This window comes from Buceros rhinoceros, unplaced genomic scaffold (assembly GCF_000710305.1).
Source record: "Buceros rhinoceros silvestris isolate BGI_N320 unplaced genomic scaffold, ASM71030v1 scaffold7720, whole genome shotgun sequence".
NCBI lineage: Eukaryota > Metazoa > Chordata > Aves > Bucerotiformes > Bucerotidae > Buceros > Buceros rhinoceros.
This window is the reverse complement of record NW_010390128.1, coordinates 40,833-63,340: the sequence shown is the minus strand read 5'-3', so window position 1 is coordinate 63,340 and position 22,508 is coordinate 40,833. Positions and strand designations below refer to the sequence as shown.

Sequence of the window (22,508 nt, the reverse complement as noted above, 5' to 3'; positions counted from 1 at the left end):
CAGCACCACATCAGCACGTCTTTTAAATCCTTCTAGAGATGGGGACTTCACCACCTCCCTGGGCAGCCTGTTACAGAGCTTGACAACCCTTTTAGTTAAGGAATTTTTCTTGATATCCAGCCTAAACCTCCCCTGTTTTGGGGCATGTAAGAGATACAGAAGGTGTTTGTTGTTGTCTAGAGGTTCTGCTTTGTTACTAATTTAGTTTGGAATGTGCTGGAGTTATATGGCAGTATATATCTAAGTAGTTACTGAGATCAATTTCTTACATTAAAAAAAAAAAACCCATCCCCCCAACCTAAAAACCTCACCAAAACTAACAAAGCAACCAAATGAACTTTGAACAGTGATTAAGTCAATGGGAATGTTTTTCTTCCTTCAATATGAGTTAATTGGTTACGTGTTTTTTCCTCTACTCCAGAAATGAATGCCCTTGTTATTTTCAAGGAATTGATTATCCCCCTGGAGAAAATGTTGTGACATCTTTGGGCAAATGGTAAGATACAAAACTTTTTTTTTTTTCCCCCCTCTGGTGTGTCTTTTTTTAAGAACTCTGTCAAATCATTTTTGTTAGCCTATTGAGTTTTTGTTGTTATACTGGTGGTTTTTTAATGAAACGCAGAGCAACCTACATCGGTTTTCTATGTATGTTTGGACAGAACTTCTTTAGAGCTTACATTTTCAGACTGCTGTTCTTACATTCCGATATACTGAAGTGCAAAGTAGAGAGAAAAGCCACTATAATTTGTAGATCTGTGGTGGAAGAGTCCAGAAAGCTCCAGATGTTTTCTGACTCTCTGTTCAAGTTGACCTTCATGGCTATTCTCCTTCCCTATACAAGATTGTGAATCCATTTCTGAAGCAGGATTAAGAATCTGTCTTCCACTAATTACAGAAATAGTGTAAAAGAGCAACATGGCTTTATTAACTAAGAAACAATGCAAATAACTGCAGCCAGAGGTAATTGGCTGCATCTCTCTTCCCTATACTTAGCATTTGTTCTTGTCCTTTTGGTCTTCCTCTTGCATTGTTACAATGTTGACATTAGAGAAGAAAACTTGCTAAACTATTCTGGCTGCTGCCAGATGCATCTTTTTCAACATCTTTTTCTTTTCATGCAGTATCTTGTTAGGGCTGAGTTTTATGCAGTTTGCTTGTTTCTTTGTTGAACTGTCATGTAGGGGAGTAATGTGTCTGTTCCTGTCTGTGTAATATTTTGCACAGATGTCATATTTTGCAATATTTTTGTAATATTTTGCACAGACAAGTAGTACATACTACAATCTTTATGATACACTAACAACTTTATTTTGAATCCTGATTAGCATAATTTGAATTTTTTTAGGTTCTGTCTATGAGCTGTAGTTCCAGTTAGTTCTGTAAACTGTTAGTCGCAGTTGGTTGCTACGCTAAATTCCTGTCGTATTGCTGAAGCAAACAGCATGAGGATAAAAATTAGCAACTGCATCACTGCTTTCTCCTGTGAGCCAAGAACATTAAAGTAATAAAGCATTCATTTTGTTATAAATGAAATAGAAATTGATGATATCGTGAGCTGGATAAGATTTTCATGATTCATGTTAGGCACAGTTGAGAAAAGACAAAGTTATCAATCTACTGTTACAGTGTTTTTCTTGGGGAAAAGTCATTCCAGTTTGGCTGCAGTCACAATAGCTTGTGATTGTATTATGTTCAACACTGGGGTTTTACCTTCAGCTGTGGGATAATGTAAGAACTGTTGGTACTATCAAGACTGTCACATAAACTAATAGTTTGCTTTCCAGCAAACTTCTAAGCTGATGGTGAGGAAAATAGACTTTATAATAATGTACGCACCCAGAGCTTGCTGTAACATACATGTGTGAATGTTTAAGCTTTGTTTTGCTGCTATTGCTCCTTGCTCTTTTGTTTTAGGTAATGATGATTGTTATGTACAGGGCTTAGTTTATTTCTTATGGAACTGATGTCTTTGGGAGCAGTACAGTGGTATATTTCTGTATGTGTTTTTATGCCAGCCCAGGCATTTTAACTCAAAATGTCCAGAAAGCAAAAACTGGAAGTGTCATTAATGTTTTTTAGGTGTTAAGTTCTAATGTTGAATGCAGACATTTATACAGTTAATTTTTTTATTGATTCATACTGTATGTGTCATTATTAAACAGAAAACATTTCAGATCTTCCTGTTTCTCATTACATCTTAATGTATTTTTATTGCAGCCATTGCAGGGATGGAGTAATGAATTGTGATAACAACATAATGGGTGAGTGAAGAGAAAGGGTGAAAAGATACATATTCATTGGAATTGAAGTATCCTCCAGTCTCTGTAGAACCCTTTATCTGTAGTACAAGACTGTGCAATATGTACACATGAGTAGCTTGCAAAATGGGATCCATAATTTAGGAACTGTATACTTCACAAAATGGTAGGGGTTGGAAGGAGTCTTTGGAGATCATCTAGTCCAAACCCCCTACTAGAACCGGTTCACATAGAGCAGGTTGCACAGGATCATATCCAGGTGGGGTTTGAATATCTCCGGAGGAGAAGACTCCACAGTCTCTCTTGGCAACCTGTTCCAGTGCTTTGAGGGCTCTGTCACCCTCAAAGTAACATTTATCCTCATGTTTAGGAGGAACTTTCTGTGTTGCAGTGTCTGCTTGTTGCCCCTTGTCCTCAGAAGAGTCTGGCCCCATCCTCTGGACACCTGCCCCTTAGATATTTATAAGCATTGATAAGATCACCTCTCAGCCTTCTCTTTTCCAGGCTAAACAGACCCAGGTCCTTCAGCCTTTCCTCATAATAGAGATGCTCCAGTGCCCTAATCATATTCGTAGCCTCCGCTGGACTCTATCCAGTAGTTCTTTGTCTTGAACTGGGAAACCCAGAACTAGATGCAATACTCCAGATGTGGCCTCACCAGGGCAGAGTAGAGGGGGAGGAGAACCTCCCTTGATCAGCTGGTCACACTGCTCTTAATCCACGCCATGATGCTATTTGCCTCATGGTCAACCTGTTGCCCAGCCAGGACTCCCAGACCTTCTCCTCACAGCTGCTTTCCAGCAGATCAATCCCTAACCTGTACTGGTGCATGGAGCTGTTTCTCCCCAGGTGCAGGATCCTGTGCTTTCCCTTGCTGAAGTTCACTAGATTCCTATTTGCGTGATGGAAAGCCAGGCTGGTGCAAAGCAACAGCATAACAGTCCAAAACATTGTTAAATCGGAGAAACTTTTCTTTTTCTCCCAGTGCTTTAAAATACTAATTTTTTTTTTAGACTGCTAATGTGAATGAGCTTAGGTGCATGACAAACAACAAAACTTCAGTTTTGTTTGTTTCAGATAAACAAAGGTTAGCTTTGCCCCATAGAAGATGATTGTAGGAAGTGAACATTGGCAGTAATTTTTCACAGGTGTTTCTTTTTTTCACCCCACAAACCCTGAGTAACTGAAATAAGAAAAATATTTTTCATTTTTTATAATAATGTTAATCAGTTTTTATAATGTTTCAGTTCCAGAATTGCCAACTCTTCTGACAATTATCCAGAACCTCTCACCCTAATAAACAAAACCCCAGCAACCAGTGAAAACTACTTTAAAACAGTGCCACCACTTCAGGAGTTTCTGTTGCACCTACACAGTATGCTCAGCACAACCCAAAAGCAATTGTGCAATTTGTAGTGAGTGGCTCCAGCATGGAAAGTCACATCCAGCTCTCAGACCTTTTCTTGTATTTTTCTTCATTCTGTTGACTTCTGTTTCTCTGTTGTTAGTACTTTGCTGCATTTTTGTTTTGGAGGACTGATTCCTGACTAGCTATAATAAGTCATGTCCCTTGCTGAGCAAGTACGTGCATTTTAGTATTTCATATGAGATTTAGAGGAGTTCTGTGAAGCTCACTGTTTTGGAGAGATGGACAACTGGATGTTACTGGATCTTACACTTCCGTGTAACATATTCTCGGTCTAAATCTATTGCACATCTTTATGGAAAACAAAATTTCAGGTGTGAAGACTGGTGTTTGTCAATTTTTTTTCCTAGCACAAGGCTGCCCAGTTGGACAGATTTATATTAACTGCAGTAATCCACAAGCTGATCCTCATCTCAGCAGAGAGCGAACTTGTGAGAATCAGCTGCTAAACTTCACTTTCTCAGCACACTATCCTTGTGTTTCAGGTTGTGTCTGCCCACCAGGGTGAGTACAGACTGATTTGTATCGTTTGGTGCACAAACATAGGTGACTATCTTCAGTATTAAGTAATAAATTCTGCTGAGGACATACTGCATTTCTACTTGGAGTAGAATTTGAGTTACCAGGGGCTGAGCGTTCAACTTGTGAAGACTTACCACACAACGATATTAGCCGCTGAAGGTGCAAGAAATGGTAAACGAGGAGAGAGATGGTGGAGCCAGGGGTGTAATTCTTCACAATAATAAAAACAAAATTGGAGGAATATAGAAAGGGCTTTGAAATTGCAGTAGTACAGGTACTGGATCAGACAGAATCGTGCTTACCTAGGTAATTTTTTTGAGATATGTAACCTCTTATTTGAACATTTCACCAAGGGAGGCTTGTTTCTTCATTCCTAGGCAGTATTTTCAGTATTCTGTCCCTCAAAATGTAATTTTTTCCTTGTTTCAGTGATATAATTCCTTTTTCTTTTTCCTCAATATTGGTAGTGCAAGGGAGTAAAAAATGAGTTCTCAGTTGTTTGCCTCTTATGGTTATCTGTAGGTCCAGGTCACTTAACTTCTCACAGCTCAGCAACATGCAATACCCTACTTAATATTTTATCAAGTGTGTCAACAGGCTGTCCTTAAAGAAGGTAACATCACTGTAGAATGACCAAGAACATAGATTTTGGCATCATAGCCTAGTCATGAAAGGAACATTTATAGACTGTTTTGAAATAGTGTATATATATTTATTTTTATGGCCTGTGAATCTGTTTTGAAACTCTGAGAATTTTTTTCCTGATGTACATTTAGGAAAAAAACACGAATCCCACTTTTTTTTTTCTTTTGTTCTGGTTTCTTTTTCTGATGGCTATGAAATTACAGCACGCTAAAGGTATTGAACTGGAGTTGGTTTCCAAAGAGTAGATGTACCTCCGTTGCAGTGCTGTGACAAACCCCTTCTTTTCCATCGTCTTCTGCTCTGCAAACTTGCTACTCTTTCTGATACATTTCAGTACTTGTTATTTCCTCTTGCAATACTTCCACAACCCTCTTGGTCTCCCACTCTCCAGTTTACACTAGCTGCAAACAAATATCTTAGTTTTTTTTTCCTCTGTACTTGTTTTCAATTCACAGTGGAACTTCACCAGTATTGTTCAGCTTCTTGTGCACCTTTTTATATTGCCTTCTATTTCTCTTCTTAAAAACAAGTGGAAAATGATTGAAGTCATTTGGCTTGAAAGGAAAGTGTCCGTTATATTTGGAGTTACTTTCTGACAAAGACAGAAAAACAACACTGGGAATATACTTTTAACATGTATCTGCAAATACATGTTCATTCCCCAAAAGCATAATTTATTAAAAATGTATATGCTCATCTCCTGTGTACAGTTCTTTTCAGAAGAACCAGTGATTATAGGTCAGGAACAGCTACTGCCTTCTTTTTGGCCATTCACAAATAGCAATTGTTTTGGTAACTCACCTCCCTGTGGAGTCCTGCTGTATGTGATTTTTAGCACTAAATTGCACCCACAGTATTCTTGAGGAAAACGGTACTGTCTGAGGATATAGAGAGAGGTTTTAATCCAGTGTGCTTAATGAAAAATATTTGAACTTTGAAAAAATTGTGTCTATGTTCAGCTGAGCTGACATAGAAAGGTACCAAACATCACACCAACACACTGACAGTCCATGCCAGAACAAAGTCTGAACCTCAGCCTGCCTTCCCCTCAGTCTTGCCTTGTGGTACAGAGTACTTCATGATAACGCGGTGTGTACCACTTCCTTATGCAGCTGCGAGAGCTGCAGGTGCTCTCTGAGGTGACCCCCACCTAATAGCAGTGATGGGACTGTGAGCAGGGTGAAAGAGGTCCTGCTTTGACCTCTCTTTTTGTTCTGGTGGTCCTAAGTCCCTGCCCTTTTATGTTCCTTCCCTACATACAAACTAGAAAATAAAACATTGTTAAGGGTCGAGGGACCGAGGGAACAACTCCTCGAATTCCTTAATGAATCCCCTTTGTCTCGCTAGAGACAGAAGGGGTTTAAAGGAAAAAAATAAAAGAAAATTCACACCTCGGTCTGCATTTGGGAAAACTGAAACAAACTTTTAATAAACAATAAAACCACACAACTATACACTAATATATATATAGGCACGAACTGAGGAAAAGGGAAAAAAAACGAAGAAGAGAGGACTTAGATAACCAGAGTTCTGTACAGTTCTGTTCAAGGTTAGTGCTCTTGGCAGGCACGCAGCAGTGAGGTGGGAGTGAAGACTCTGCAGCTGTGGACAGAGAAAGTAGAATTCTTCTCACAGTGAGACGGGGGGGAGAAACCCCGCGCGGCAAGGAAAAAAAAACTGCAGGGGATAAAAAACCTCCCTGTACGGAAACGCCGGGAGTCCGAATATTTCACCCGCTTTTCATACGAGACTCACGGCAGGAACAGTTCACAGTCTGTACTCCTCAGGTCCTCTGGGGGTGCAGGCCCTCAGCTCTCGGCCTGGTCGGGCCGGCAGAGCCGCAGGAGGGCTCCCTTCGTAACGCTGCCCCGAGTCCAAGAGAGCGATCCACCCCCGAGCTGCTGCTTTTAAAGGCTCCCGACGTAACGTTACGTTCACCTGACTCTCCTCACCAATTAAAGGCAGAATTATTGTACTACATGGAATAATTCTATTTGTCCATTTCCCAAAACAAGGAAGTTTTAGCTCAAACCAGGACAAACATCTATGGGAACAAAATATAGGTGCTAATAAAAGTGTTCTTGCCTGTGTTCTTACATTCACTTTAATTCCCATTTTTCTACTTAGAATGAGAGATGTCAAGATACAGTCCCTCTCTTGCCTTGGACTCTCTTAACCAATTAAATGCAGAATTATCGTACTGCATGGAATAATTCTATTTGTCCATTTCCCAAAACAAGGAAGTTTTAGCTCAAACCAGGACAAACATCTATGGGAACAAAATATAGGTGCTAATAAAAGTGTTCTTGCCTGTGTTCTTACATTCACTTTAATTCCCATTTTTCTACTTAGAATGAGAGATGTCAAGATACAGTCCCTCTCTTGCCTTGCTCTGATGTTGCAGCAAAACCTATACCCGGGTTTTATGTATTACACTTGTGACTTGTGAGAGGATTTTGCCCTCTTCTGTCCACAACAATCAGTAAAAGATGTATGAAGGCAGGAGCTCTAAGGTGCCTTGAAGGAGGCTTAGGCAATGGACGAGGGGAAATTTTCAGTGGCTTCTAAGGATGGGGTTGCAGAATATGGCAATCTAGATGAATTGTTGTTACTCAATTTTTTTTACTCTTGCCTAGCATTGGTTTTGAAGTTGCTACTACTATTTCTATGTATTTTCATTTTTAGGGCCCACTGTACTTAGCACTAGCGGAATGCTGATGGGAGGGCTGAATGCAGAGCAATTTCCCAACACAGGGTGAAACTGCAGAAGTGCAGGGACTTTACTGTATCTCAGTTGAAGCATCAAAATCAGTTGTTATGCGGAAGGATATAACAAGGTTACTAAAAAACCTTCAAGCATTATGTAAAATTATTTAATATTTCGTTATTGTAATGGGGGGGGAAGTGGAAACTGTAAAGAGCTCCCCAAAGAAGTAAGACATATAACAAGGTTACTAAAAAACCTTCAAGCATTATGTAAAATTATTTAATATTTCGTTATTGTAATGGGGGGGGAAGTGGAAACTGGAAAGAGCTCCCCAAAGAAGTAAGACGACACCCAGCAGGAAGATATTAACTCTCTCTGTGTAGGCAGCGAGTGAACTACATGAAGCCATTAAGTGCTACGGTAATGTTATTAACATCTGCTGATTTGTGAAAATTTGTTTATCCTGTTTTCTGGTTAGGGAAATTATGGGTTACTGTGGAATTATAGTATTAGAAATGTTACCTGCTGTGTATTTCATTCTTTTACCTCCTTAAACTCTATTACAGGCCTTTATAGGAAGGTTTGTGAAACCCTCGGAGGGCAGATGTGGTGTTGGGGCAAAAGTGTTCATGGCTGCCTAGATCAGCTGGTGGCAGGCTATTGCCCAGGGGAGGGAAAAGAGCTGTGAGACAGATGCACAGCCTGTTGAAAAGTGCTCTGGTGGAGGCTGTGAGAGAGTTATTTTTTAGTGTTCTGGTTTGTGGGCTTTGCAAAAGTGAAGAAGTGTTTGTGACTTACAGGAGATGTGTTGCTTCTGATGATGCCTTTACCAAGACTATTTACATATTTGTGTGAATGAACAAAGTTTTAGACAGTAATGAGTTTAGACAATAATGAATGTTTGGCACAGTAAGCGTGATAGCTGTCCTTGTCTTCGCAGTTCATTGTAGGTGGGACAGTAAGTATAGGTGTCAGGAAAAATGTCTGATACTTCAAAGGAGAGCTGTGCAAGGCCTCTGTGTAGGTTATTTGTGGTGAATTCTTAAATTGTTGAAATCTATCTGTTTGCTTGGCTTTACAAGAGAGAAAGCTGTTATCACTTGTTTCAGCCAGGGTAATAATAATGCGAGGAAAAACCTGCATTTTCTGTTACACCTTGTCAGTTTTTGTGTGTGAATGTGCCCTGTTCAGTTCTGAGCAGCTTTAAACCAGTGGGAATTTTAGTCTTTCAGTTGATTGTCTTCAAGCAGCTCAATATCTGAAATAAGTATGGATTACAAAGAACGTTTCACGTACCCTGGAGGAAAGTTACAGTTTTCGGTTGAATGGTGGAGGGCTTTTTATGCTGTCTGCTCACTCCCATTAAGAAGAGCTACAGAGTTGTAAATTTCCATCTGATAAATAAGACACAGAAGAAGAGTTTTAGTACGCAAATTACCAGTTAATATGAGTAAATAAAATGTTCCACGATAAATGCAATGATTAAATCTTTCCTCGTGGATATCAATGAAACAAAACAGTGTTATCACCCTGTCTGTCATAGATGTGCCTTGTACCCACAATCTCTATGCAGTTTCTTGCCCAAATTACAGTGCTAAATACCAGAAATGCCAGATCTGTTTTCCTTGGAAAACTGTTAAGAACACACGAAAACCTGTATAAAATCTGTATTACTACAAAGAGGTACTGGAATTCTAAGCAAACTTACCTTGAAAAGGAGAAAAGATTATCAACCTAACAGTGCCATTTTAAGAGACTGTTTATTTCCCAATACAAATACATTTAAAAACTTTGCATTTAGAAACAAGGATAGTTATAGATTGTATGGTGCCTGTAAGAAATCCTTTTACTGTATAACTAACCTTTTCAGTTTCAGAAGATTTTAAATACTATTTTTCAATCATAATAAGGCTAATTTAAAAGCTTAGGAAAATATTTCTGTATCTAGAAACCAGGTGTTTGTCTACTGAATCTGTATGCTTTTTGTTCGTTTTTTGGTAGCCTTGTTAAATATGGGGATGTATGCTTGGACGCAGATGAATGTCCATGTTCGTGGAAAGGGAAGGAATACTTTCCAGGTGACAAAGTCATTTCTTCCTGTCATACATGGTAAGCAGAGATCTATTTACGTGAAGATATTTCATTTTAGTTGTTTGTTTATGGATTGATTATTCCTTTATGATTCCTAATCATAAATTTCACAACAGATTCTGGAAAATCATTTACCCTAGTTTGGTATTAAAATTTATTTAAAAAGCTGTTAAAATGGCATTTTTTTTTTTAGTGCTTGCTTTAAGGAGCTTTTAAGTAACAAAATGACAGCTATTTGGGAGTTTTTAAAAAAAAAATCTTGATGTAGAAAACTTTTTTTTATTAAGGTAATCTAAATTAATATTCCTTGGTCAGCCTTCCTAATGCAGAGGTAAAATCCTTCAAATATTACACCTCAGTGATATTTGCTAAAGCTTTTTAATTATTGATTTTCACATTTAGCATTGAAACTGAGCAGTCTTGGGATCCATAACACTGTGACTATAAGAATACACTTGTTTCAATAATAAATTGAGGAGAGTACAAAGCAACATCATGTACTGAGCACAGTAATGGATAAATTGGTTCCTAATTCTGCATGTATGGATCACTGATGAATCAATTGGCTTTTAAAGGAAGTGTTTCAATAGGCAGGGGTTGTCAGCATCACTCAAATACATGCAGAAACCTGTTCCTTTTCCTGTCCAGTGTTGTAAATGCAGCACGTTCCCTACAGCTACATTAGTCCGTGAGGTTTTCTTGGGCACTTTCAGTAGAACGTGGCATGCCACCATTTCAACATTCATAAGAGTGAATATGTGAAAATATACCACATTTTCATGATCCTGAAACAAGTTTGTATCATGGTCTCCACGCTGGCACTAAACAGCACTATTTATCTTACCAGAGTCTCAGAAAAATCGGTTGTACTGTCAAGCATCAAGATACAGTGGTAGTGGTGTAGCCTCTAGCTTTCTCTGCAGAGCAGTTCCTTCCTTTTGTTCCCATCTCTTACCTTACCAGGAACATTTAACTGGAGTCACCTGGTAAACTACTGCCCCTGGCCTGCACAGCTCAGTGTAGCTTAGAACAGTGAAGGCTTGTCCAGTCAGCACTAATCGCTGCCTTGTCTGGATGTCATTGCCACTCCAGCCTTGTGCTGACTGCCTACCTCTGCCTCTCGTCAGGTCCTCAGTATCTGCTCTAGAAGATATTTGTAGCCCTTTGGTCGACTGGTGAAGCAACTTACAAGCCATCTGCACTGGGCAGGCAGGTAAAGCGACCCGGGTTATTCACCCCCTTATTTCTAAAGGTCTCTCCAATTGGACCTGATGTGGGATTGGTTGCACCAGAAAGAGCTATTATATCCCATTTAATATGTACGAAACTTCAGCAGTGCAGGCAGAAAGAAACTGGATATTTAGCCTTCTCTCTTTTTCTGAGGCCAGGCCCATCAATCCACGTACAGATCTTTAAGGTTCTCATCGTTCTTCTAGTCTTCCATGTCCAGAGGCAAAGACAGATTAAGCGATGATGGCTTCTTGGAAATCACTTCCACCAAAAAGATGGGAAGTCTCAACGAGCTCTGCTTGATAGGAAGTTTAGAAAGGCTTTGAGACTGCTGTGTGTGTACAAAGGGGCGTATTTGGTATGTCAAGGGAAATGTGCAAACCATGAGTATACTCCTGTGCAAACAAACTCACTTAGGCACTCAGAGGTTATAGTGACTTCAGAGTTATTTAGTGCACAGAAATGGTGTGTGTTGATACCAAGTATCATCTTATTAATATCTGATCGAATATTAGCAACATAACTATAAATCTGATTTGTCTATTGAACAATAAAATGACAAATAAAATAACTTCTTAAATTGGCAAAACTGCCAGGGGAGTGCCATGAACTTTCAGCCCAACTTCTGGGGTCTGGCTGAACTGTGATTCTAGGTTTCCCAAGTTTGGTTTGCAGTGCAACTGCCTGAAATTGTAATCATGTGCTGGTGAGATTAAATGCAGATGGTTATGATGCTAACTAGAGGTACCAGAGCAGCATGTTGTGCAGGGTAAAATGAGTGGTGCAGTTAGTTATACTGGTTTGCTGTCGTACGTTGAGACCATTGAGCAGATGCTGGCTGCTGAGTTGAGCCTCCTATGTTCCTAAACAAAGACTTCTCAGAAAAACTTTTTTTAAAAGAGCTAGTCCAAGTTTGGAAGATGCTTAGCGGTCTGCTTTTCCAGTGAGGACTCTCTAGATTCTGGTAAATAAATGTTAGTTTACTTAGTATAAAACCAGACTGGTGCAGAGGACTTTGAAGATACTGTGTAGCTCTTAAGCCCTTCCTTCTGACTGTAAACGTGTTAAGAATCCTGTAAAAGAAAGTATCGTTACACATTAGGAAATGTTTCTGCACGAGCCCTTAATAGATGCATGTGAAGGAGGTTTTGAATGGGCCAAGAGTAAAACTAAAACGTAATGTCTCAGAGAGCACAAGAAGCAGCACTTATTCCTTCAGTTCAAATATAATTTCTTCTATTTGCCCCTCTCTCGACTGGCTTAATTATGTTCTTGCTGTAGGTACCACTTTGAGGTGACTAGAGTTAGCTGGACAAGTCCTGCTGCCGTCTACTTGTACTTGGGTACAGCAAACACTTGTCACATGTTGTGCTTCTAACTTATTTTAGTCATGTGCTTAGTATATTTATATATGTAGTTACACAAAGCACAAGCAACGGACCAAATCAATGATGGGGTAAGTGGAGTCTTGGAAAATATGGAAAATGATTCTAGGTTGATGCAAATTACGCATTCATTCATTTAATCAGGAAATTCAAAATTCAGTATTTTTTATAATAAATTTAGACATGTGCCAAAATTATATTACATGCTGTATTCAGTTTAATCTATATTTATAAAAGATACCTGCAATAAAGCTATACCAGAACACCACCTCTGCTGTCTTTGAGGGAAGTTTTTTTAAAATGTCCAGGTCATTTAGAAACAAAAAAAATAACATTTTTAAAATGACTTGTGGATGCAGGAAATGAAGTTCTGTTCATTATTTATAAACCTTATGTCCTTTCTGAAAATGTTATTTCGATTGCAACAGGGTGATGCAGAAAGAGAGATGATATCCAGTGCTACACAGACTCTCTGTTAGGCAGTTACAAAGCAAAGGTAATTTAGAAAGATCTGAACTGTCACCTAGTGTACATGTGACGAAAGAATTTCCGTGCTTAAGGTGGCCATAGACAGAACATGAACTATTCTGGAAGCCCCTAAACCGTTCAGCTAGCGTTTAGGGATGATAGGACCTAGCCATCTGAGGGGGCAAAAGAAATAAAAGTCTAACAACACAAACCATGGTTCTTTTAAGGCATGTAAGAACCAAAATAGTGCTACTGAAATTTTACTTTGCACTTCTGTGAAATTATCATTCAAGCAGAGTGTATAGACTGTAGTAATAGGACACATTGCTTGTCGATTTTAAGATTCAGCTTGTATACAAACAAATGTTCTGTGAGAAGCTGAAAAAAAAAAAGCTTTGTTCTTGTGGCACGTTATTGATGTGAGTTGCTAGAGAGTAAATGGTATTATTCGGGTGGCACTTCTTGTTCTCTTCTTTCAGCGAAAGAAATGCCCTTTGGTGCTTATATATTCTGGCATCTATAAATTCTACAAGGAAGAAACACAAGCTGTATGAGATCACAAAATCACAGAATAATTTTGCTTAAAAGAGACCTTTAAGATCATCAAGTCCAACTGTATATGTACTTTTTTCCTCCCCAGCAAATCAATTTATATATGTTGCTTTTAGTTAACTTTTCACGATGCTATGCTTCTGTCTATAGTCGTCATACTTGCGTGGCTTTTGGTTTTTTGCGTCAGTGCAATAGCTGTAGTCATTTGTCTGTGGTTACAGTTGATATTACCATGATTGGTCACGCTTTTTTTTCAGCATTTGCCAGCATGGATCATTTCAATGCACCTTCCACCCTTGCCCATCAATGTGTACTGCGTATGGGGATCGGCATTACAGAACATTTGATGGACTAACATTTGACTTTGTTGGAACTTGTAAAGTTTACCTAGTTAAGGTGAGACCTATTTGTAAAGCTTCTGTCAAACTGGGTGTAAAAACTACCTTTAAAAACAGCCCTTCTACTTATTTCCAATCTATACATTTTATTGAGTCCTACATACAATTTTTTAAACTTTGATGTTGCTTAGACTTTGAAACATGCATAACGTAGTTATTATACACTGAGTTTTCTGCTAATCAAACTGTATAAAAATAAACATTTATATTAGTTTATCTAGAAGTGTCCACTTCTGTTTTTTTTTCCTTCAGGGTACTTCAGCAAGTTTTTCTGTTATTATAGAGAATATTAACTGCTTTAACACTGGAATCGTTTGCAGAAAAAACATTGTCATTAATGTTGGAAAATCTTTTTTAATATTTGATGATGAAACTGGAAATCCAGTAAGTTTCAGTTTTTAACACTGATCAAAAGGTAGCATATGTACTTGTCTAGCTGTTTTTTCTTTTTGTTAGCAAAAACTTACTGTGCCACTCAAGTAGCAGAGGCATAAATATCTTTACCATGAATGCTGATCACATCTGGATTGTTCAAGGGACACCTTAAACAAAATCTTGGGGATATTTCACAAAAATGTTAGATGAGATGATTGTACTTCTTTTGTTTAGACTTATTTCCTGTTTAGTGTCTTAGGACAAATCTAGCTATTTGGAAATCAGTGGGAGTAGTGCTGTTTAATTCCACTAGAATTACGAGTTTAGTCTGGTCTGGAATGTGTAGGAGCCATATTCCTTTACAATTGTAAAGAATAAATTGCAGTCCCTGCTATATCCTCCCGCCTTTCATTTTTGTTTTGGCCAAATGGCAAACTCTATTGCTGTAAATATTTAGTAATTGTAGTATAAATGGTACTATTTACAGTTTATGGACTGACTAAGCAAAAAAAAAGTTGTGTTTCTTTATATGAGTTATTATATAATTAAACCAGACATCTTAGTCTGTGCTACAAATAATTTGGAATCTGATTGTTGTTGGATGGAGAGAAGAATGCTTTATGTAAACAAGATGGCGATCTCTGGACAAATTTCGACAACTCCTTATTTGAAGATGATGCTCCATGCGTCTGTGTACTTATCCGTATTCAAAAAAATGCTTGTGGCTAAGAAATTCTGAATGCAATGATGTATAACTAAGTGAAAATCAAAACCAGGAACCTTAAGACTAACATTTACCTCCCAGATGAACCACTGACATTTGAATCTTTATTCCAGTTGCAGTTACCTTTTCTGTAAGTTTAATGTAATTCTTAAAATAGGAAAAATCATAAAAATACATCACAGTTCACAGTCAAAATCCAGGTCAGTTTTGTTTAAGCACTTATCCCTGTGTGGAATCTTGTCATTCATTTATTTAGGTGTTTCATTTCCTGTCAAGTGAATGTTTTGTGAAGACGTTATTTATGTTATAAGCTGCCTTGTTTTATTTTGAACAGAGCTTATCTAGTCACATAGATGAACTACAACAAATACAGTTATGGAAAGCTGGATTTTTCACTGTTGTTCATTTTCCTGATGAGCACATCACTGTTCTTTGGGATCAGAGAACAACAATTCATGTACAAATGGGTCATCAGTGGCAGGTAAGTGGACTCTTATTGCTGTTTCTGTGAGGTATTTATGTAAGTCTTAAGTCAGATGTTATTATTCAGAGAATAGGTGACGTATCAGAAATCACACAGGACCTCAGTGGTAGAGTCAAGGAGAGAAACATTCAACTACCTTGTCAATTAAAATATTCGTTCTCGTTTACTTTGTTTTCTCTCAGTCATTTTATTGTCTAATGTCTGTAACAATGGAAACAACTATCTTTTAGACAGCATTTTCCTTCAGTACTCATTCCTTATATGACTGGAGCAGGTGTTACTTTCCTGAAACATAAAAAAGCATGTAGCTAGCAAACGGGTCACTTCTCTGGATGAAACATCCGCTCAAAGGCTTGGAGATACTTGAAAGGGAATAGTATTGATGTTAGCAGAATGAGAGATTTTCCATAGCTTTATTATCACAAAGAGCTGAACTGTTTTGGCTGAAATTTAGCTGAAAAGGAACAAATCCTGTTGTGGGTAATGTTTTCTATCATACGGAAATACTTTTTTAAAGTATATAAGGTTATATATATTTTGTATTTTGTGTGTGAATGTATATGAGTGTGTGTGTGTGTATATACGTATGCTTTTTTCCTCAGGGTAAATTGACAGGATTATGTGGAAATTTTGATTTGAAGACAGTAAATGAATTGAAGACTCCAGATAATTTTGAATTAACAAACTCACAAGAGTTTGGAAACAGCTGGACTGCTGTAGAGGTATGTAGTAAAAAGAATGTGTTTGCTAGCATACTTTTTTCTGTTACGTGGTATAATTTATCTAGAATGAAATCAGAAATACATTCCTGAAAGTATCGGTCAGGCAGTAATGCAAATGGCAATGACAATGGTTCTTACAGATCTCGTAATCCATTAATGAGAACGAAGTAGTCACCTTTCTTCCTATGCAGCACTACAGTGTGGAGAAAAACGCTTTACAATAATCTGAATCTACGAGTGGTTTTGAAGACATTGTTTGAACAGTAAAGTAGTCATTTTTTTATGTAATGGAAGAATTGTGGGTTCACTTTAGACTGTTGTCAGTTTAGCTGATCTTTCATAGCTGGGAAATATTTAACTGTGAAACCATAGCAATGGAATGAAAATATATTCTTCCCATATGCTGTAAAGTTAAAAATTGAATTTTTTAAATGTCACATGTCTAATGGAGCTCCTAGCAATATTCCTTCCTACCTAGTAGTTAAGATTTGATTTCTGACACTTCTAATGTACATTCTCCAAGTGAACTTTGTTACTGAGGTAAGCTACGCTATTGAGGTGTAAGGACTGCAGATTGGGGCTGCTTGGCAGCTCTGTTTAGACCTACGTGAGCATAGCTGGTTTTCTGCTCCTTTCAGATAAATGAAACATTTCCTCAGATTGTGTACTTTCCTGCAGATTATCATCCCCTTTTAATTCCATATCTTAGTCTGGCTTTAATTTTGAAAATGATGCATTTGTTTTATGTTTTAAATGTCTTAAAAACAAAACAACCAAACCCCAAAACAAATCCCCAAACCCATGCTTTGTAAGTTCAAAAAAAGTGATTATGAAACAAGTTTCTCACCTTGAATTTTTTGCTTTCTGGTTAAGTGTGTTGACAGCTCTGACATTCGAAATCCATGCAGTTTGAATCCCCTTAGAGAGCCATTTGCCAAGAAAGAATGTGGAATACTGTTGAGTGAAACATTTGAATCTTGTCATCCAGTGGTGAGTTGTGGTCGAAGCTGTATATAGAAAAATGTGAAACATCTATAGAGAAAAACTTTACTTTTCAGCTCGCATCACTTTAAAGCTTCATCTTGTCTTCCATAGCAATAATTTTGACTATTACAGCACAAGAGAACACGAAGGAATTCTAACCCATACCTATTCTCATTCTAAAATGTGGGTGTTCACCTGGACTTGTTATGAGGACTATCTGCACATAGCTGACCTAGACAGTAAGCCACTTCAGCACCGGTTTAGCGTTCTACAATATGGGAAGTCCTATTAGTTCTCTTTGTAATTAATGCAGACAAAATTATACCAAATTTGAGTTACTTTTTTTTTTTTAATTCCAAGCACTATTTGCATAAGCATAACCACTTGCTTTATTTTGCTCAGATGTTACACATGCCTGAAAAACGTGTGTGCTATGTAAATAAATGACAGTTTCTTCTCTGCAGTATCAGATGTAAACACCTCATTCCTAGAAAAAAATGCATATGTCTCCTCACCCAGGCAACTACCTGAGGAAGCAAATGAGCCATACAACATGTTCTGACAGTCAGTGGTCTCAGGTTCAGCTGGAGGATGAGTGGAGACTGATTTCCAGAGCTAGGTCTTATACAGAAAATGACATATCCCAGGGTGTTCGTGTATTGAGACTGCGTGCAGGGCTAAAGTGTGTAAGTGTCAGAATGGTTCCTAGGGGGAAAGGAGATTCATATGAAAGACAACCAGGAATCCTGCAGGGCTGTTTTGTATACTCTTTTGGAAGAAAGGGGAAAATTATGTTAATGTAATGTTGGTTTAGTTCTCTGTATAACATACATAGCAACTATGTTCCTCTAAGTGTGTAAGTATTACTCAAGTGTAAATCCGTGCAGAATGTGTAATAATTTGATAAGCAAATTAGCATTGAAGTTTTCTTTGAAATTTGGTCACTTAAAACTTAATTTAAGGGAAAAATCACATTCACCTGTGAAATTGTCTAATAATATCAAAAGAATGAACCACTGTCACATGAAAAGAATAATTTTCCATCTACATTATTTTTTACATTTTATGTATATCTAATTTTCTTAACACTTCTGAGATTTAATGATTTGTGACAGCTGATTTTCTCTTATTTCATAAGCCTCTTTGTAGTTTATTATGGTTCAATTATTACAAAACACAAGCTCACATCAGTGTCTTAGTATGCATGTTCTTATGGGGCATTCATTCAATTGTGTTACCAAGTACTATACAAAATTTTATGATGTGTTCTAATAAACTGTTTTTCTTGTATTTCAGGAAACATTTAAATTCAAAAATCTTTAGTTCAAAGTCTTATGTATTAACTTTGGAAAGACTCATAGCCTGGTATTGAGATGATTGTTGCCAGTGTCTGTATTTTTGATAAGTGATACTTGTATTTCCAGATTGATGTCACCTGGTTTTATTCAAACTGCTTGACAGATACATGTGGTTGTAACCAAGGAGGTGACTGCGAGTGTTTCTGTACAAGTGTATCAGCATATGCTCATCAGTGCTGCCAACATGGAGTTGCTGTAGACTGGAGGTCCCCTAGAGTGTGTCGTAAGTTTACTCAACCAGCATTGCCAGTGGCTGCCACTGCAGTTCTGAGACCCAGACCTGAAAAATCAATCATGTTAAGTTACCTGGGGCCATGAATTGAACCAGTAAGCCACACTGGCAGGAATGAGTGGGTGCCTCTCACTTCCCTCTGTTCATTTTGGTCTAGCTGGATTACATGCTTCTTTCCATATTTATGGGTCTTTAATTCCTTGCCCTCTGACATGAAAGGAAAATTCATGGGAAGTCTATATTAGGGTATGGCATACAACACTCAAACCAAAGTTACGCAGTTAACAGCTCAAGTAATTTCCATCTGCAGCAGGACTTCACTTAACAGGGTCTATGAAATATAACTGCCTTACTACTGCCCCCAGAGCAAGTGTGAAATGCAAAGACAAACAAGTAGGTTTTTAAGCAGGACTTTGGCATTACCTTAGTATCGCTATTCAACAACGCTTAGAAGTTGTAAAAAAATTCCTAAGTCTTTTTCTGTGGCACCTAGTACAAATGCCTAACAGCAAATTGTTTCCTCAAAGATGTGACAAAAATGGGCAAGATATAAAGAATGAAACAAGCATTTTTCTAACTTTGCAGCTGCACAGAGTGAGTATGCAGCTTGCTTGAAGTCACACAGTAGATTTGCCGTAGAGTGTGAGGGTTACTCTTAATTTTTGATGGAAATGGTATGTGTATTTTCATGTGAGCATGAAAAGACAGCAAACTTAGTCTTAACCACTAGAGGGCACAAAAAGACAGCTGTAGATATAGAAGCTTAGTGTTTTTCCTAGAAAACAATATTTTATTTAAATCAGTGTGGTTTTAATTAGTATTTTATTTAAAGCAGTGAAGAAAGTATTTGGTAATAACTTTTTAATAAATGTTTGTGTGTGACCTAACTTAGCCAAGCATTTGGGTTGCCCTTGAATCATTGATGGTCATAGAAAGCCTGTTTTTCCACAGAATGCCTACAATTGCATTTCTTTTCTTTTTATTTTTTAGCCTATGATTGTGAATATTTCAACAAAGGTAAGTCCTAAAGGACGTCAATAACATCAATAAAATTCTTTATATATGCTTTAGTACTTTGTGTGAAACTAATTATGTTAATGATAACAGTTGTGAATGACAGATATTTAAATAGCCAAGATTCTATTACGGTGGTTTATTTTGCTTTGTCAAAGGCTTTTAATTTCATAATCTTTTTTATTCCTGGGTCTTTCTCACGAATGTGTGTTTAATTTATTTTCTTTGCATTTTTGGATAATGACTAAACAATTAAATCATTAAGTAATTAATAGATTATTTATCTTACTAGTTCAAGTGGCACTACTGGCTTAAGGCATACTGCAGTTCAAAACTGCTACTCAGTGGGTCTGTAAAACCAACTGTGGTCTCCTGGGCAGTCTCCAGAGGGAGATAGCTGTTAAGGTACCACAACTTTCTGTGCCCCAGCGGGGATTAACTCTCTGTTCAGGTGTGGCTGACCTAGCTGTAAGTTCCTGAGTGACAAGCATTGCTGCTGCATCCGAGTAGCTCTCAGAGAGGTGCAAAACTTGTACAAGAGGCTAGAGTAACCCTTGAATCTGCGCTGGGTGCTGGTTTATATACAGGATGTGTTAACACTGAAAGCGATATTCAGACTGTTTTACAATTACATTGTGAGTGTCTGCATAGTTAGACGTGGCACAAATACAAGCCCTGCAAGCCAGCCTGATGTGAAGCATGGTCAAGACTCCTAGTCAAAACTTTTTGACCTGTTGGTACAGATTTTAAGGATCAGTGGTATTAGCTGCAGCTATTAGCTGAGAAGTACTGGGATGCTTCTACATTAGACATGCTTGCTGTGTCCTGGCCTGTGGGTAAGACAGTAGCAAGGTGAATTTCTTGGGTATGGTCTAAAATGCCTGATTTTTAACAGAGAAGTTTACTAAAATAATTTCAAGTAACATTTGAAAATAAACTTCAAAATACTTTTCTGCAGTGAAATTGGAACTAAGTGAGGAGGTGAGACATTGTAAGATTTGTGAAATAACTTAATGTGCTTTTGGGATTTTTCGTGTTTAGGTAAAGTATGACCATTCCTTTGCTGATCACTTTGTGTCTCACTTCTCAGTGGTTATGTTTGTACCTGCACTGTTCAAGGAGCTCTTTGATACTTAATGACAAAAAAAATTTATTCCCTGCAAAATGCCTTATGCTTTAGACACTAATAAAATAGGTTTTAATGAATAGTAAGAAGTGTATAATCAGTTCAGCCATACAAAAAAATAATTTAGAGAGATCTCACAGTGTTCTGTAGAACACTGTTTACTTCTAAATCAAGTAACCGAGCGGTCAACTTTAATGAAGCGATTATGAAACCACAATGGATGAGAGGAAGGAAAATAAAAAGCTTATAATGAATCTTGAAAATTGAAATGAGGTATTCTGAGCAGTTTTCAGAACAGGTGTTTTCTAAAAGATTTGGCTTTGTTTTGGTCTTCATTATAGCTTACTGCATGGCACCTAGAGCTGTTTTCAGACTGGAGAGATGGGTTTTTCATTATGTGCTGTCCCATAATATTTAGAACTCAAGCATTTGTGACACTTGACATGGAAGGTGAGTCTGATTTTTTTTTTTTTTTTTTTTTTTTTTTTTCAAAAATAGAGGTCTGGAAAATTTTGATGCAAAGATGGCCACAGGCTCCTTTTTTTTTTTTTTTTTTTTCTTCTTCTTCTTCCTCAACAGCTCTGGGAAAGGGCCCATACAAACTGGTCAGCTTTTTGGATGGAGAATTTGTAATGGCAGCAAAACTGGTGGATGGTGTTGTTTTCCCAGTGAGAGAAGATGATATTGTTCCTGGACATGCAGTGAGCTTTATGCTGACTTCAGGACTTTATAGACCCAAAGCACATGGTAATGTAACTGTAACCTAGAGGCTTAAATAAGGCACAGCAATTTCTGCTCTTGAATATGAGCATATGTTTACAAATAGACCTGGGTCAAAAAATCTTTATATGTCAGCTGATTGTGCACCTTAATGTTGTCTTCCAAAATTTTAATTTAGTTTGTTTTAATTAGACAGCTGTAGCTTTATAAACAGGTACTTCTAGTTGAAAAGCAACACCCCACACTAACCTTCAGAAGCACTAAAACAATGTTGTAGCCCGATGGTCCAGATATGCATTGCTCCCTCTACCTTTTCTCTGGGAATGGGGACACGGGACAAACTGGGAAGAAATGATACAAGAAAAGTACTCCATAATTCACTCACTTTGCCACCATAGCTCATTGTCTGCCCACTTGTACAGAGACACCAGTTGGCGCTAACCTGAGCTGTGTAAGGGTGTGTGTTGCAAATTTGTCTACTTCAGATCCCGACTTAAGTTTTCACAAAAGGAATGTGTTGCTTATTCAGCAGATGAAAGAAGTCTTGCACACCTTCAGACAGGTGGAAAAAGCTTACAAGAATATATTCAGCACTTTGATATTGATTAAATTCTAGAGTTGTCTGCATACACAACTTTAATGCCCACAGAGTACTTGAATCTCAATACAGTTTTACTGCCCAGAGTCTCTGATCGACTCTTTGGACTCGGTGGCTGCCTTTGTGTAATCAAAGAAGGGATATGGGTCAGTTGAAAAAATGACAAGCGTTTGATTAGTAATACTGTTTTCTGTAGAACTGACACAAGAACTCATGTAACAGAATATCCAGAGCCAGATTTCTTTTATTAGCCATAGTTTTGAGACACTGGTACATGGCATTCAATTTTGGTTTGGAAAGGGAAGGTCAGTCCTACTGTTCTCATATAAAAATCTCTTGCTCGGAATTTAACCTGGCAAATGGAGTTCCTGCCTTATAGTCCAGTTTGAGTGATTGGTATTTCATCATTTAGCCATTCATAAAATTAGTATGATATTTTTCATATCCATGTCTTCATTTATATGACATTCATGCTTCTTTGGTAGCTCA

General features: G+C 37.8%; 1 protein-coding gene across 1 annotated transcript in view; it reads left to right on the top strand.

Moving 5' to 3' along the window:
- Positions 1–22,508, top strand: part of OTOG (otogelin) — an 84,249-nt gene that overhangs the window by 24,065 nt on the left and 37,676 nt on the right. The window contains exons 18-29 of the mRNA XM_010136612.1: positions 422–496; positions 2,218–2,261; positions 4,035–4,188; positions 9,560–9,667; positions 13,542–13,680; positions 13,935–14,066; positions 15,116–15,262; positions 15,868–15,987; positions 16,861–16,977; positions 18,396–18,552; positions 19,552–19,578; positions 21,281–21,448. Coding sequence (XP_010134914.1) covers positions 422–496; positions 2,218–2,261; positions 4,035–4,188; positions 9,560–9,667; positions 13,542–13,680; positions 13,935–14,066; positions 15,116–15,262; positions 15,868–15,987; positions 16,861–16,977; positions 18,396–18,552; positions 19,552–19,578; positions 21,281–21,448 — 1,388 coding nt within the window. The remainder of the gene's footprint in view (positions 1–421; positions 497–2,217; positions 2,262–4,034; positions 4,189–9,559; positions 9,668–13,541; positions 13,681–13,934; positions 14,067–15,115; positions 15,263–15,867; positions 15,988–16,860; positions 16,978–18,395; positions 18,553–19,551; positions 19,579–21,280; positions 21,449–22,508) is intronic.